The following is a 17,441-nucleotide window of genomic DNA, read 5'->3' as shown; positions in this document are numbered from 1 at the left end:
GAGGTTTCATTTCTGATCTGTGAGGAGATGAGGAACACAGAGCCAAGAAGATACTAGAGTTAACAAACATGGAATGTCTTAAACACATCCTTTCCCCACAGGAAAGCAAAAGCACTTTGTCTGTTTTATCCAGGTCACCAAACACATTCCAAGCTGCATGGAAAAGTCCAGATAGTGAAAGCCACAGCAGGCATGTTTACCCAGAGAAGCTATTGAGAAATCTGTTAAGGTGAATATGCACCACAGTGTTCTGCAACAACAGCCCACACACCCGCAAAATCTATATGGTATGCACCTCAGCGCTTGTCCAGATGCACAGAGCTCTGTGACATCTCCTTGCATAAGCACTTGAAATAGTTGTCCAGATCTCCAGAAATTCAGTAAATGACTGCTGGACCATTAGTTATTACAACAACGTTTTTATCTAGTATATATCCAGTGTATACCCATCCATTTTCATTTAGTCCACTGCAGATAAACTGGCACAGCACAGAACGGCCCTAGATCCAGAAAGAATGTAGTACTAAGGTACACAGCACTGAAGTACTTTGTTTCGAGGAAAATATCATCTCTGGAATGTCTGAGCTTCCCTGAGTGCCCTGACGAGCCCTGCAGCTTCTTTCTCCTCCCCGCAGGTTTGGCTGTCTGTGCACAAGGCTGGCTCTGAATGTGCATAGCCATGTGCAGTCTAACCAGCACACAGCAAAAGAGCCTGAAGGGCTGTGAGAAGCCTTTGACCTGCATGGGAGCTGCTTTTCTGCTTGGGAAACCAAATGCTGTAGGATCTAGGCTGTTCAAACAAAGTCTGTATGAGCTTAGGAAGAATTTCTGCATTGAAAGAGGGGTGATGTAGTGACACAAGCTGCTCAGGGAGCTGGTGGAGTCACTGTCCCTGGACATGTTTAAGAACCATGGAGTTGTAGCACTGAGGGATGTGGTCTAGTGGGAAAATATCAGCAGTAGGTAGATGGTTGGACCAGATGATCTTAAAAGCATTTTTCAACCTTAATGATTCCATGATTCTATGATTCAGTCCATTCCTGTAGTCTGGTATAAGCAGTAAGCTATTATATATCTTTTTAGTTGTTTTTTACTTGTGAAAAGAATTCTAATGTATTCTTTCAAAAGAGAAAAAGCACCCATAAAATCCTACCATTTGGGTGGTAGCAAACTTCGCTTTCACTCTCAGTTGTATTTTATGCAATAATAATTTAAAAAGATGCTGAGAACTCAGCCATCCTGTTATGGTGAAGCACAAAGTGAGGTTCTGTCATAAGCACTGTGAAACTCTCAGCTAAAACTCTACACATTGCATCATTTGTAACTGCAAGCTCACATTCTTTTTAATGAGGGCCAGTAATAATCTATTTGACAATCACCACGTACCCCTATGCTGTGAATCTCTTTTAACCTGCAGGTCCTAAGAAACAAACCCTTGGCATGTCCCAGCTTCACAGATGCCCCTAAGGTCCAAACCCAGCAGAATCTAAAATCGCTATATATATTGCTACAGAGGAACTAAAACACATAGTGATCCAATGCCTGCGTCAATACCATTTTGTCTTCCCCCTGTTATAATTTGGGATTTATTTTTTCATGCCACTCAGCATTTTTATAGCAGTTTCTGAGTTCAGCACAGCGATTGCAAACACTATTGTGCATCTACAAAAAGAAAGATCCTGCAAAAGGCAACCAAGCTTGAACATTTTTTAATACGTGACTTGTGCAACACCAATTAGGAACCACAACATAAGCAAGGATTAAAACACCCACAGTAGTTCTACTGCCTACACACAGAACACTATCCTTTTGTCCTTCCTGCAAATCTTGGGCTCTCTTCCAGCTTTGCAACACAGGAGGCAGGGATCCTGCAATCACTTGCCTCCTGCCCCATATGGAACCAAGCCCCCACTGGAGTTTTCTTGCAGGCAAATTACCTGTGTTGATCCTTATGGCAGCCCTCTCAGGCACAGAAACACACTGCTCACCTGCATCCATGAGCACCTCTTCATGCTTTCCTTGCTTTGAGAGCGGTGTGTCTGATTTCTCAGCTGCAGAGCCATAATTCAGTCTTCAAATAGTATGAAGTTTCTGCCTTCGTGGGAGTCGGTAGGTTAAATCAGTGGTTGGATTTGATTATCTTGGAGGTCTTTTCTAACCTAGATGATTCTAAGGCTGTATAGCTAAGTTAACCAACGTACTGATTGTTCCCTCTGGTTTGGTATCAGCAGTGGATCTGAAGAAGGTGCATCCATCCATCACTCAGATCACTGATGATATTAGACTGTACTGGCACCAGTAATGCCAAGATGTGACACAAACAGCTGAAGTTGGTTTTGTTAAATTATTTTCCAGATACAAAACTCATTTTCTGCTTTCATTCTGAACAGACACATCAACTTGTTGCCCAGTCTATAGATTCATTACTTGCTCACACAGACCTTCAACAACCTCTTGCTGTACTGACACTTCCCCAGACACATATTACTGTGTATTCATGGCATAGCAACATTTGCACAGAGAGGTGATGGGTACCCCGTCCCTGGAGAAGTTCAAGGTCAGGCAGGACGGGGCTCTGAGCATCTGACCTACTATAGGTGACTGTTCAATGCAGGGGAGTTGGACCAGAGGGTCCCTTCCAGCTCAAATGATTCCAGGATTCTATTCTAAGTGTTTCGACCTGGAGACATGACTCAAACTAACTTCTTCCTACCCTTTCCCCAGAGGCCTCACTTCTTCTCATATTTTTAATATACATGGCTGAAGAAGCTTTTACTAATTGCTTTAATTTCTTTTGCAAAGTTGACGTTTAGCAATGCCTACTTGCACTTTCATGAACCTTTCTCTACTCTTTGCATTCCTAACCTGATTCAGGGTAGTTCCTCATCAATGTAAAATACTCTCCTGAATTTACTTCTCCTCTCCTTACAAGGGAAAAAAGTTCTGTAAGGTTTTTATACTAGGGTTCCCCCGACAGTTGTGACTGAGCTCCTTCATCTAGCTAAATACACTACTCCAGACAGTCATCTACATGTTAACAAGGCCAAGTACCCATGCCTGGGAGAGACAGACTACTTGAGTAGCTTGTTAATTGCCACATTTGGTACTACAGAGAGAGGGCTCTTGCTGGAGTCCTTAGAAGTTTCACAACCTACAGAAGCGAAACTCAGAAGTGAGGATAGAAACGAGAGCTGGAAACAGTCACAGAATACTAGCTACTCATAGTCATAAATTCATAGAATCATTAAGGTTGGGAGGACCACTAAGATCATCCAGACCACACCTGTGACCACTCTAGACCATGTCCCTCAGTGCCACAAGCACCCTTTCATGAACACCACCAGGGATGGTGACTCCACCACCTCCCTGGGCAGGGCAGCCCGTTCCAGTGCATCACTCCTTCTCAGAAGACAATTTTCTTAATATCCAGCCTGAATCTTCCTTGGTGCAATATAAGGCCATTCCCTCTTGTCCTATCCCTGTTACCCACAAGCAGAGGCTGACCCCCACCACACCATAAAATCTAGCACATTCAAGGACCAGGGACCCTAGACTGCAGAAATAGGAACTCTTGCTATTATAGAAACTATAGGCACATTCCTGTCCCATTTGTTTTATTTTTTGTGCTTGGGCTTATCATTGGTTAATGAGAGAAAGCAGCGATGCCTCTCTGAAAACAAAGGAAGCACACTGAAGAAGACCTTATAGGTGCAGGTGAGCAGTAGGCTTAGACAGGCAAGAGGGCTGCCCTCTAGCCCAGCACAGATGAGGAGCTTCCTGCAAGAAGATGCCGCCTGGAGTTTGGCTATAAGAGCATTAAACTCCAGAGACATTAGGGAATCCTGATGAGTCCTATTGCCCTGGTATGACTTGAGCTTTACAACCCTCTTCTAATTTCACAAAAAAGAATCCTCCACTTTCTGCCTCTAGTCTTGCTTCTGATGATACAAAGTTCAGGAATCTGTTCTAGTCCATTCCTGTATTAACATGTTCTGCCTCACAGCAGTTACTGGCAATGACTATCTCTCGTTAAAGTGATGTTCTCTTAGATGTGCTTTCTTCAAGAGATGCCTACTAGATACAGACCGTAATAAGAACTAGCAACTCAGAATGTCTGAAACCTGGTTAAGATTGCAGCAGGCCTTTTTCCTTATTATTTAATTCTCTATATCAGTTACCTCAGAATATTTGCTCAATACAAGTATTTGTCACTTTCTAGTTTCAAATGAAGTCACATTTCTGACCTTATTTGTAAATGAGGGAATGAAACAAAGAAAACATCAAACTGACCAAGACAAACTGAGCTCACTGGCAAAAGCTTCATTTTCCTGTCCCTATTTTTTTTTAAACTTGGGCCAAATCCTGCCTTTATTACTTCATCTTGTTCATTTTCCGTAACTAGGATTGCAAGATGATCTTGGAAAAGAATTACAACATTTACGTGTTTTCCAGAAGTTACAAGTCTATCTGAGCCTCGAGGTCCCTTCCCACACAAGCCATTCTATGATTCTCTTTGGTTATGTTTCTAAAAGATTATTTTAGAAGCACTCAGGTTCATCCCAGAGAGTCTATTGGACAGTCATGCAATGACCACAATACTGGTCACAGGACTGTCCCAATCTTTTTCTGAGTGAAAGCAGGCAAAAGCCACTGTTTACAAGGAAGTACCCTCTAGAAAACTATTCTTGAATGTTGATATTCCCTTAACTGACAAATTGCTCCTGTTATGTTGAACACTAAGCTAATTAACCTTGTTACTAAGAACGCGCACCTTCTCTGTAGCTTGAACTGGTAATGATTCACATTCTTGTATTGCAGAATACAAGTTTTTGTTTTGCAGGCACCACATCCAATTAGAATGTCTGGAAAGGGTACATACCTATATAGAAGGTAGCAATTCTTCTTTATTCCTTTCCCTTTCTAGTCTTTGTATTTACAGATCTTTTTTTAAGCACTCTTAAAGCACCATGCAACCGCTCACATACAACAGATAATAGACAAGGACTTCCGTATCTTTTTCCTTAAAATCATGGCATCACCTACCCTGAAACAGCTAATTTCATTCATATCAGCCTATGTGGTTTTCTGTTTCAGACTGGTGACCAAGAGATCATTGATAATGACCCAACAGTTTTGCTATTGCTAACAAGCAATGCAAAACAGTGCTTGCCCATCATCAAGGACCTCTCTGTTTCTCACTCTGCTTCCACCAAGCTAGATGGCTGGGAGTGGGCAAGAAGCTAAAAGGTGATGCAGCCAGCACAGCTGACATAAGATAACAGCAGGAAATTCTGTACCATACAACATGAGGCTCAGAAATAAAAGTATTGCTGGGGGAGTCGTACCAAGATTGACATTGCCTGGGGACTGTCTGAACATTTGGCTGCTGATTGCCTTTGCATCACTTATTTTCCTTCACCTCTTAAGTTGTTTGGTTTTTTTTGTTTGATTATTTTTTTAAGACAGGTCCCTTCCAACCCCTACAATTCTGTGATTCTGTGTGATTCTGTGATTTTTATCTTGCTTTTCCTCTTCTAATTCTCCCCCCCGCCCCACTGAGACCATTGACCAGATTCAATCTATCACATGCCCTTCTCAGCTGAACTTATAATCACACCAAGAAAAAGAGAATTCACATTAAAAAAACAACAAACCATTTCGATGAACACATTCTAGCTGGCACATGCCTCTCCTTCAGTTGCTTTATGATCAAGCCCTGGATCAGCCACTTCATTTCTCAGTTTAGAGTCAATGTCGGGATGAAGGCTTTGAATATTATGGCTAATACAGGATCCAGACTGTTTATCAGTTGTGGATTTGCATTTGATTGTATTCTTATCTCCCCCCAAACAAAGGTCTTTTACATGGGCAGGTACATATGTCACACAACCGTACAGTCATAGAACCCTTTGGGTTGGAATGGCTGATATTCTCACATCAACTAAAAGCTGCTTTGAACTATGCAGAGTCGTAACAACACATACAGCAAAAAAGCCTTGGAAAAATGTTGGAACTTTACCTAGCAGAAAAGGATCTGGTGGACTTGATGATCTTGAAAGTCTTTTCCAACCTAAATGGTTCTATGATTTATTTTACAGTTCCTTCCTTTAAGCAAGTAGTAGAATCAATAGCAAGACTGCAACCTTTACTCACATTTCTGTCCTCCGCGACAACGAAGTCCTGCATCCCTCCTGATGCCCTGCTGCCACCATGTGGCTGTTTCGGTGTTCAGGTTCCATGCTTTTAGGACGGCCGTGAAGCCAAAGGGCTTCTGCTCAATGGTAAAATCAGGGCCTGTGGCGCTCCTAAAAGGTGTGCTTGAGCGCATACTGATAAACTGCAAGAGGCCTTGGACTTGCAGTACACTACTATAGAATTTCAATGTCCAGACTCATGGAGTAACCTGCCACAATGGAATTCAAAAAGTCCAGAGTGATCATAGGAACTGAGTTGTCATACAGCCTGTTCCTCCTCTCGAGCAAACTCAGTGTTTACAGTGCTGAGTATATCTTGACCCAGGTCTGATTTTGGTCTTACTTTTTAGGATTATGCATCAGTACATCACATTATTTTCACTGATTACTTGGGCAAATGATTTACTGTACTTCAGATGCTTCTTCTTTCCAGTGGCAGAGGAGACATAAAATCCTCCAAAGTCTTATTGTGTCTAAGTTCCACTTAGTGCCTATTATCTCCAAAACTGTTCAATTCTTAGATTGTCCCGTCCCTGGGGATAGCTTAAATTCTTTGATTTTTTTCAATTAAACATTTAGACAGTAACATTCTGACTCTGGGCATTGAAAAAAATAAACAACTCCACCAAAAAACCCCACCACTTGCTAGGCAACACCAAGCACTTCCAAAAGAAGTGTTGAATACATATGACCCTCTTGGCACACAGAGATTTTTTTCCCCACTTACCTCACTTGTCACAATCCATCTGGTAAGTGCTTTCAAAGTAAGCTTCAAGAACTGAGCTGAAGACTAGTTGCCTTCTTTCAAAAACATGCTGGATCTTTATAAAGAATCTCTCCGACAAGAGTACTCCATATCCAGTGTTTTCTCTTCCCTAGCATAGCAGCTCCCTGCTTGTCCAGCTTCATCCACGTGCATGAAAAGCCTAGCCTGGGGTATCTGTTACAGAGCTAGGACATTAAACCACAGCTGTTCAGACCAGTGTACAGGACTTCTGCTGTTTGCAGCTTAGGGCCAACAATCCAAGGTCGCAGAAAACCTTAAATGCAATCAAACATCATTCTTTCGCCCACCTTCCACTCCACAACCAAGAGGATGGTTTGGGGTGATACCACCCAGGAGAACAACCAAAGTCACGAGGCTTGCTCCTGCTGTTGTGGGATTAATGGAGCCATTCTGAGGTTTCATCTGAGAGCTAATAGCTCGTTGAATCTAAGTCCTTACATCCCGATCCCTTCCTCCAAAATACAAATGCTGAAGTCTATGACAGCTCTTTCTGCAGCTGTAGACATTTATTCCACACTTTAAAGAGTGCTGACTCTTACACAGAAATATTTTACTCTCATGACAGCAATAATTTGTAAGGTAAGAAGTTTTATTATTAAGACTTCCTCCATCAACAGTTCTAATAATGAAAGGGAGAGAAACAGCAGGAAAAGCAAGGTAGAAGAGGGACTAAGGCCCATTTCCTTTACGGTCTTTAAATCAACAGTTATTGATGATCTAATTATATTTTTATTATTTCCATTATGATTTTATTCTGTACTTAAAAATAGTCTTAGCCTGAGAAGACACATTTCCTCTATTTCCTCACAAGCCACACTCCTTTTGGATGTCGACCAGAAAAAGCACCATTATCTTCCTCAAAAATCAGGCACACTGTATTTACAGTTAGCAGCTGGGCGAAAAAGAGAGCACAAAACAGGTGAAAACTACACCTTGTTTGTCTACCTGAGGCAGTAGAAAAAGGGATTGGTCCCAGAACACAGACAAAAGACCTAAAATGTTTAAAGACAAGAACGTGACAGATACATCTTCATTACTGCTATGCCAAGAGCTGTATCCTGTTTGGTATCTACAGCACTGCTGCAGTAAAGGAAAATACACTGGGGAACGCAGTAAGGCTAATCAACATTACAATCAATCACACAGTAATGCCCTCTCGGGGTGTGTTTTGAAGGCACATCACCCAACAGAGAAAGATCTGTAATGGTTTGCCTGATGTGTGCCTGCGGATATGCAGCCTGCTGACTTCTGCTGGTTGAAGAGTTAAATGTAATTTAACAGGACCCCAAACTATAACATTTTTACAACTCCTTTTAAATTTTTCTACAGGAACCCATGATTCTCCTTGGCCCAGAAGTTCTGAGTTTATGATAAGCAAATCACTCTTTAGTCCTGGATTTAAGAACAAAGTGAAGCTTCAGAAGGCCAATATGCTTTTTGCTTCTGTAGTAACCCAACCCACGTAGGAATCCTAACTACAGATATTCCATATTTCAGCAATCTATTCAATAACACTCAGAAGTATGGCACTGTGGAAATCATTTGCAGAGACTCCATAGGAAGTTAGGAATGGTCGAATAACTCAGCGGCCTTCAGCACAGAAGAGAAGTGCAGGAGAAAATACAGAAAATGGCACTCCAGGCTCTCACATCGACAGGCCTGCACTTTCCTGTTCCTCTGCCTTAGTTAAGTCTCTAATTTCCTCACACTTATCCCTACAGAACTGCTGCCCGCACCTTTTCGCCTTCACCCATATATACATAAATAGTGGTATGAGCTCTCATATGCTCCCCACTGCCCCTTGGATTGGGGACTTCTGTTGCCATTGCTGATTACATGCAGGTTTTTGAAAACACAGCACATACACATTTCTTCTTATTGTCTTCACATTTCAATTATTCCATCGCATATTGTCTCAGCTTTCTTACTACATTCATAACGAGAAGCCACCTCAAAAAGCCTATGTTAGACAAGAGATTTCTCTCCTATATACTCAGCAAATGAAGTGTCAGCAGACAGAAAGCAATTTTGTTCCCAGTCCCAGAGAAGCCTCCAGCTTGATGGAACCACCTCCTTCATTCTACTTTTCCCTGTATCTCAGCACCAGAGAAATGAAAGAAGCACAAGAAGAATTAAGAACACGCCTTTTTACAAAAATTGTATAAATCACATTCATCACTGAAATTAAGCTGCGTCACCTCCCCACCTCTGGCTTAGCCAGCTCTCTCTCTCCTTTATGCATTGTCCTTCCGGTGATCTCCACAGGAAGAAATAAGGGTGGGGAACTCCTCTGTAAGGATCCACTGCTTCTTATTTATGCAGATAAGCGTCCAGCCAGAGTTCCCCTGAATCTTTCAAAGAGCTGCCAAGAGAGAAACACATTTTCTTAGAAACAAGGTAATGAAATACAGCATCTAAACTTTCCCATAAACTTGTGGGAAGAATTCCCATCTATGGACTAAGCAAAGGAGATCTTTAGAGACAAGTCAGTGTAGTCTGTAGCTCCTAAGGAAAGATGAGAAAGAAGCAAGCCACGTGTCTATATCAGATGAAGACTGGAAGGCTAAGAAAACAACCTGAGCAGAATGAAGTGAAAGGAGCAAGCATGATAGAAGAGAGATACATGACTTATCAGTAGAAAAGAAATACTGGGGGTGATGATGGAGGGAAAGAAAGGAAGACGCCCCTCTCTATGTCTCTTGCTTGTTCACTCTGAAGTTGAACAGCCCTTTACCCAGAGAACACAGTGTGTTGATACATACTATACTATATCTGCAAAGGCGGTGAGTAGTGGCTTGCAGTGGTACTCAATCCCATGTTTGGCACACAAGGACTTCACCAAAGGGGCCACCTTCCAGTAATTGTGCCGAGGCATTGTAGGAAAAAGGCTGTGGAGGGCGAGGGGGAAACAAAGGGAATTGCATTATTGCCTTGCAGATTTCCCCTACCTCTTCTGTACCTAAGCTTAGGAGGCACAAAGCCTCACCTTGTGCTTACAGCCATTAGCATTCTGCAGCAGTCTCTCATGCCACTTCACTCAATAGCTGTACTCAACAGGAAGCTGGCAATTCTCATTCACTCCTATGCCACGCTTCTCATACCTGAAGTGGTTTTGGTGCTCACCAGCACTCCAAAAAGTTTATGACCATCATCTGGATTTTCCATGTGGGGATTCCATCCCCTTATTAACAGCACAAACATTACCCACATTTTATTTTGTTCCTGCCTTAGCTGATAGAGACATGGATCTCAGTGGCTCCTCAGTTCTCACATAACTAACACTCCCTGAAATACTATATCCCCAACCCATGCTTCAACTCACTGGTGCTCAATTTGGAAGTTTAGATGTCCACTGAACCAGTCATTGAATAAGGACTGATGAACATTACAGGTTGCCTGGAGCTAAGAGAAAAAAACAGATAACAATTAAAAATGGTTTGAGGTTGTGTTTACTTACACAACAGTAAGCAGGCAGAAGCTCCTTATCATCATGTGCCTCCTCACTGAATAAAGCAGTTCCAAGAGCAATCTCAAGTCAACATGAGATGGTCATGCTGTGGTATGTGATTGCTAGAGACATCGTTTAGGAGAACAGACATGATTTCCCCAGTGTGATAAATAACTGTGACTTGCTGTGCAGGTCCCCTCACATCTCTCAAACTATGTAATGCCTTCAGAGTTTAAATGAGACAGAACACAAAGCATGAGATCCACCCTTCACACATTGGTAGATGACCATCTGAAGACCATTGTAGCATCTTGGGTTCTTTTCTTCGACAGAATCTGTATTCTGCCTTCAGAGCCTCCCACTTCTGCACCCCCTTTCTTTGCACATATCACTCACTTCACACAGTGAGTGAGGGCAAGCAGCTTATGTTTTCCTCTCTGTTTTCATTGCTGCTGTGATCAGCTCTCTTGGGTGTTATGCACCTACCCTCATTCAAGGACACAGCTCTCTAGAAAGAAGGTCTTACCTGGGTAGAGAACCAGTCCACATTCTTATCATAATCGATATGCATTGGGATGTGATTCATTTGTGTAATCCAGACAAACCAATTACTCTCTATGAACCTGTGCATACAGAAACAACACAAAACCATCACTGATCCCACACTAACACCTTAACTAGTCAGTACTTACACAAGCTAATCATCAACCAATAAAATTTTGTATTTATATAAGCTACTCAACAATTGATAAAATGATCACCAGGAACCCCAAAAATATGTCCGGCAGATCAGGCCTACACAGACCTCCCACAGACACAAGCCAAACAAACAAGCTCTGTCGTGCTGAAAGGAATAGGGGAATGCAATAGGGAGCAGACACAAAAGATAACCAGAAGGCTGAAGAGGTGATATGAAGGGAACCAAGCTGAGGAAACGTACTCAATTTGAAGTTGAATGGTACCTGACTAACAGATGAAGCCCCAGGATACCCTTCACGCCCAGCAAGGGCAGGTAGGTGAGAAAGAATCGGATGTAGAAGGTCAGCATCCAGGCCAGGTCCTGTAATGGAAAAAAACAGATAAAATTTTATCAAGAGGAAGAATTACTGGCATCCAAATCCATCTCTCTCCAATTTAGAGACAAGACTGCTATGTAGGACCATGTCAAAGGCCTTAGAGAAGACAAAATAGATGACATCAGCTCTTTTCCCTTGTCCACTGGTGCAGGCATTCAATCACAGGACACCAGATAGGCCAAGCAAAATTTGCCCTTGGTGAAGCTATTCTCAAATCACCTCCCTAGCTTCCACATGCCTTATCATAGACAGGTCTTCCAGGTACAGAGATGTAGCTGACCAGTTTATAGTTCCCAGGATCTTCATTTCTCCCTTTCTTGAACATGGGAACAGTGCTTCCCTTTTTCTGGTTACCACGGACACCACCTGACTGCCATGACTTACCAAATATGATGGAGGGTGACTGGACAACCACTACATTAGACTGTTCACTCAGGGAATGCCTCTTCTTACCCAGATCTGAATGGAACTTTTCAGGGAAGGGCTGCATGGAAAGTAGCCCCTCTCCTCCACCAAACATTAATTCCCTGATCATATAACCTCACCTTCTTGACAGGGAGATGAATGGCTCAGAGATCTTCCTATTAATGCAGCATGTCCTACACTGAAATGCTTCTGTAACACAAGGAGAAGTCACCACCAGCAAAACGGAATTTACTTACCACCCATTGTTTCCTCTGTACTACAAAGTAGAAAATGTACCACTGGAAGTAAAGAGGCACCAGAGCTGGGGGACCAACTGTAATGGAGAAAGAGATTGCAGAGACATTAACCATGCCTTCTTAATCACACTGGTGTGAACAGGAAAACTGAGGGGTTGAGAACATGCCACAGAACTGTAAAATGTAGGGTTACTCACTGATGAAGAAGTACTTGTGCTGGTGGTTATAAGGCATGAATTTCTTCTTCTGTTCACCAAGCTGTTAAAATAAGCAAATTACACAGGCCATAAAGGCATGTGCATATACAACCTCATCAATTCCTAAAACAGCATGCATAGATACATCCTATCAAACAGATATCCTGTCAAACAATACCAGTCTCCACCATGCCATTGGCTTCATTTTTTTCCCTGAAACTTCAGTCTACAACTGCTGTGCCATGTTTTCTGAAGGGAACCTGTACTCCCTGCCTTGGATGTGCACTGGGGTGGGTAGTTTCTAGCATCACAAACAGTAAAGTGCACTGGAAGCTCTTGTCCTACAGAGGGCACGATTGCTTAAGAACACATACGACACAGCACAGAGAACAGTTTGCTGTCTGTATAGAGCCTCATTAAAGAGAAACCTATGATTTTACTGACAAAGGTGACAGTGTGTAAAACTCCCACCTACTCACAGTTAGTCTCCAAAGCACAGAAATAAACACCTAGACACTAAATTGTGCCTACAGGAATGGGGGTGAACAGATTATCCTCCCCTCACTGCTAATATCTCAGCATTCCTGTATAAGGATAACAGATCATGTTGCTGACACCCCCAAGGAACTCCATCCCTGCATGCACCCATACTAATTCAAAGGCCACTAATGCCAAGGTGCATTTTCCATACATTCATTCAATACTGAGGCAGCCCATTTACCAAACCAGCTGGTCTCTTGTCTCCCAGCTCTCTGCAGCTTTCCAGCAACCTCACATACTTCACTAGGTCTCACCTCTACAGAGAGCTTTTTTCCCAAAGCAAAAAATAAGGGGTGCATGTTAACATCGGGGTCCTTTCGGAAGCAGTTGGGTTTCGCGTGGTGCTGGAAGTGGAGGTGGTTCCACCAGCTGGCTGGTGCTCCCTGCAGGAATCAGAATATTAAGATTGGAAAAGACCACTAAGATGTCAAGTTCAACCCCAACCCATCCCCACCATGCCCACTGACCACATCCCTCCATGCCATGTGTGTGTGCTTCTTGAACTGTTCCTGGAGGTGTGACACCACCACCTCCATGGGCAGCCTGTTCCAATGCCTCACCACACTTTCTGAGAAGAAACGCCTCCTAACATCTAACCTGAACCTGCCCTGGCAGCACTTAAGGCCATTCCCTCTCATCCTATCACAGTTACCCAGGAGAAGAGGCCAACCCCATTCACTACAACCTCTTTTCAGGGCAGAGATAAGAATACAGTGCCATTAACAAGGTGCACCTTCTGCCCTTAGTCCTCCCTCCCCAGCAGCTCTTTGCATTTCTTCCTTCTTATACAGAAGTTGTTTTTGACAGCAGAGACTCCTGGGCTGTTCTCTGGTAGATCACCCAGCAGTGACTGCTCACCTTCAGGTGGCCGATCACAAACTTGTGCACCCAGTGGTTCCATTTGGACTCACTAAAGACCGAAAGATGTCCAAAATCGTGCTGGAGCCAGCCAGCCTGGGCCTGGATAGCAAAAAAAGAAAAGAAAGAGTTGGGAGTCTTTGCCTCCACAAAGGGGTTTCTCCTCTACATTTACCATTCCCAAGTTCCCCTTAAGACATCACTGAGATGATGATTATGGATGAGCACATTCCATAATCACAGAGAAGCATTTCCATTACTAATACCCGATCAAACAATCATATTTTACTGTATAGCAGTGCAGTTCAGACTCTGCTAATGACTTTTAGTCCCAGACTAAAGGAAGGAAAAACTAATGGAATTAACAATCAGCACTCATTCTCTTACAAAACTGTACTGAAATTGGCAACAAAGTCTCCTTTTAGGAGCAGCCTGCTGCTGCCTTCTCTGAGTACTTGTAATTCCAAAAGGATCAGCTGGCTGCAGCAGGAATAGCTGGGGCTTTCAGAGCTGTTCTGCCCTCTTCTCTAACTCACTGTATGTTCCCATGGGAACTTGGTGGCTTGGCCAGAGCACAGTTCCTTAGAGCTCTGGCACAAGGGACCTCAGAAGTGCAGCATGGCTTTATTTTGCATGAGGAAAGCTGGAAATAAGGAGAGCTTTGATGGGCTGTGGGAAGCAGAAAGCAGCACGAAACCTGCTCTACCAAAAAACTCATGTCACGGTACTGCAGTTTTGACTCCCCAGTGGAACCTTGGGGAGAAGTGGAACTTTGGAAAGGCTACAAAGACCAGAATTTCTCCCGTTCTTAGTCTCACAGGATGGCTGTTTGGGGATTCTGGACCTTTTTTGCCTTTTTTTCTTCAGTCTCTTCCTGTGCTTAGCTTAGCTGCTTACCTGGACAGTGCCCAGAAGCAACGCAGAGAAGAGGAAAGGCACAGTGGATGATCCAAAGTACCAGATGGTGAGCCACGCCGCAACATCCAGCACCAAGATGTGACAGAGATGCAGGAGGAAAAAGGCACGGTTGGGTTTGAGAAGCCCCATCTTCTCGACAGTGGCACGGAGCTCACGGAAATCTTCTACCAGTTTTTTCTGTGGAGAGATGCAAGAACATGTACCCGCTGAGCTGAAAATACCCCAGGGACCCCCCCCCCCTGCTCCCCCCCCAAGAGGAGTGCTGTGTCTCCTCTTCACGGAGCTACTATGGCAATGGGGCAGTGCTGGGGGTCAGTCAGTTCAGAGATGCATCTTCAGCAGCTGCATCATGGCTCCAAGTAGGCAACAACTTCTGGGATACTTTCTTAGCTGACTGCATCTGCTCCCTCCATTCCCACCCATGGGTGACTGATGGGCATTCTGGCTGCCACTAAGAAAAAGTAAACAGCACAGCTTCAACCCAAATACCAAAGTTTTTTGAGATACCTACATTCTTGCTGGGTTCAAAGCTGGGCTGATCCGGTGCCAGTTCCCCAATCAAGAGTGGGCTCATGTACTTTTTCACCAGCGTCTTGTCAAGATGAAATGCTATGAAAGGATCCTGAAATACAGATATAGGAACTGGATGAGAAAAATGACAAAAAACAACACTTTGGGTGGTAGCAAAATAAAGCTATTTCATGATATCCTGGATTAAGTCAAAAGCAAACCAATCAGCAGAGTTGGCAGGATCTGATATTTCTGCTGTAAACCTTACTGCTTTCTTCTCACTGTCAGTAATTATTTGTAGCTGAACTTTCTGTATTAGTTTCTATCAGGTTGCTATGGAGTACAGCTCACCAAGGAACGTAGGCTTACTCCCATCTAACCTTAAAATTTCATGGAACCACTAAGGTTGGAAAAGACCACCACGATCATCCAGTCCAGCTATAAACCCATCACTGTTACTCCCACTAAAGCACATCACCTGGAGCCACATCCACCCTTCTCTTTCACGCTCTGCTGAGCCCCGAGATCTGACACCTCAACCACATACTCCCCTCTTTTGTCTTTAGCTTCTAATCTTATTGTCCTTATACCCCATACCAGGAAATGAAAGCCAGACTAGGGAGAGGGACAAAACATCAGCACAACAACAGAATCCGCTGGCTGAAAAATGAGGCAAGAGGGACCATAGACAGATGGTGGCAGCTCCTGGTGACTTACACCATCTCTCAGAACCCTCACATTGCTCTAAGCATGTTGCAGGGTGATCTCCAAAGTCCATATGTCCACACCTCACTGGAATATCCTTGTTTCCTCAGTTGGTGCCCCGTGCTCCCAGCTGGCTCCCCTCAGAGTACCCCCAATAACTTTCTTTTTCCTGCTTGCTATGCTGAAGATCCTAATTAGGGAAAACAGTTACTTTTATCAGCTAATTGCAAAGTCAACCACAGAACTGTTTGAGCTGGAAGGGACTCTTAAAGGCCATCTGGTCCAACTCCCCTGCAATGAATAGGAACCTCTCCACTATATCAGGAGCTCAGGGCTCCGTCCGGCCCGGCATGGCAACCAGACCGCCAGGTGAAAAAACACCACTGCTCGTTATTTGGGCTCAAAACACGAGACGGAGGTGGGTTCAAAACCTCACAGCGCAGCCAGGGGCTGCTGAGCTCCGCAGCAGCTCGGAAGCGGTCAGCTCAGGCCGGGGGGCTGCAGGAGGAGGGCGGCCCACGCGCAGTTCCCTCGGCGGCTGCGGGCCGGGATGGCACCACTCGCTCAGACCAATGGCCACCGGCAGCGGGGCGCAAACCGCGGCGGGGCGAACAGCGCGGAGCAGAGGGACGGCCGCCTCTCCCTGCCAGCGCCCAGAGCGCCACCGCAGCGCTCGGCACAAGCAAAGCGCTGCTCTTTTCCTTCTTTTCTTTGGGTCTTTTTTGTTTTTTTCCCCTCTCTTTTTTTCTTCCTTGCAGAAAACAACGGCGCTTCCTCGCGGCGCGCGGTGCAGCAGCGGGAGCACACGAGCCGCCCCGTGCCCGCTCCCCACTCCAGCAGCGCTCACGCCCCGTCCCTACCCGGCCCCGCGGCCCCTCACCGTGGCGTCCTGCCCGGCGTAGTGGCTGATGACGCGAGAGCCGCCCGGATGCCGCCGGTGGAAACGGCTGATGTCGTACACCTTCCTATCGATCACCAGCCAGCGCTCCTCCGCCGCCGGGCCCCGGCCCGTGCGCTGCGCGATCTCCTCCCAGGTGAAGCGGCGCATCTCCGGCCCGGCCCCGCGCTCCTCCATGGCTCTCCCCGCCGCCAGCCCGAGTCCCCCCGCCGCGACCGGTCGCGATCTCCCGTTGCGAGCCGCCCCGCTAGCCCGTCTCTCATTGGCTCCCAGCGCCGCTAGGCCCCGCCCCCTCGCGCCGGATCTCCACGCCCATTGGCCCGAGTCGCCTCGAGCCCTCCCCCTCGGGGCCGCGCGTGGCCGCCGGGCGTAGAGCATCGCGGGGCGTGAGGAGCGCCGAGCCCCGCGGCGTGCCCGGCTCTGCGGGGTGTGCCCGAATCCTGCCCAAACAAAGCGAGATCCGCCCGTGCGGGGACGCGCACGCATCGCAAGGAGCGCCCCACACCCTTCGCCCGCTTCCCCAATTTCCTTTGTCTCTGCCCGCACCGCCCGCTCTGACCCAGTTACCGCAGCCCTGTCGGCTACGGTCATGGGAACCGAGCGCCTCACCGGGGCTGCCCGGCTCGGGATGACTCTCTGCCCGCACCA

The 17,441-nt window shown here is 45.3% G+C and overlaps 1 protein-coding gene across 1 annotated transcript; it reads right to left on the bottom strand.

Moving 5' to 3' along the window:
- Positions 1 to 7,552: 7,552 nt before the first annotated feature.
- On the bottom strand, positions 7,553 to 17,171 carry LOC140252821 (acyl-CoA (8-3)-desaturase-like). Its single transcript, XM_072337956.1, is given in 14 exon segments — positions 7,553 to 9,343; positions 9,744 to 9,869; positions 10,304 to 10,383; positions 10,956 to 11,052; positions 11,392 to 11,489; positions 12,168 to 12,244; positions 12,365 to 12,425; positions 13,159 to 13,287; positions 13,763 to 13,864; positions 14,660 to 14,857; positions 15,192 to 15,302; positions 16,776 to 17,084; positions 17,086 to 17,144; positions 17,147 to 17,171. Coding segments are annotated over 14 exon segments (1,524 nt in total). The 3' UTR covers positions 7,553 to 9,291.
- Positions 17,172 to 17,441: the final 270 nt, after the last annotated feature.

The sequence above is a fragment of the Excalfactoria chinensis genome, chromosome 5 (assembly GCF_039878825.1).
Source record: "Excalfactoria chinensis isolate bCotChi1 chromosome 5, bCotChi1.hap2, whole genome shotgun sequence".
In the NCBI taxonomy this organism is placed as follows: domain Eukaryota; kingdom Metazoa; phylum Chordata; class Aves; order Galliformes; family Phasianidae; genus Excalfactoria; species Excalfactoria chinensis.
This window is presented reverse-complemented; position numbering and strand designations above follow the sequence as displayed.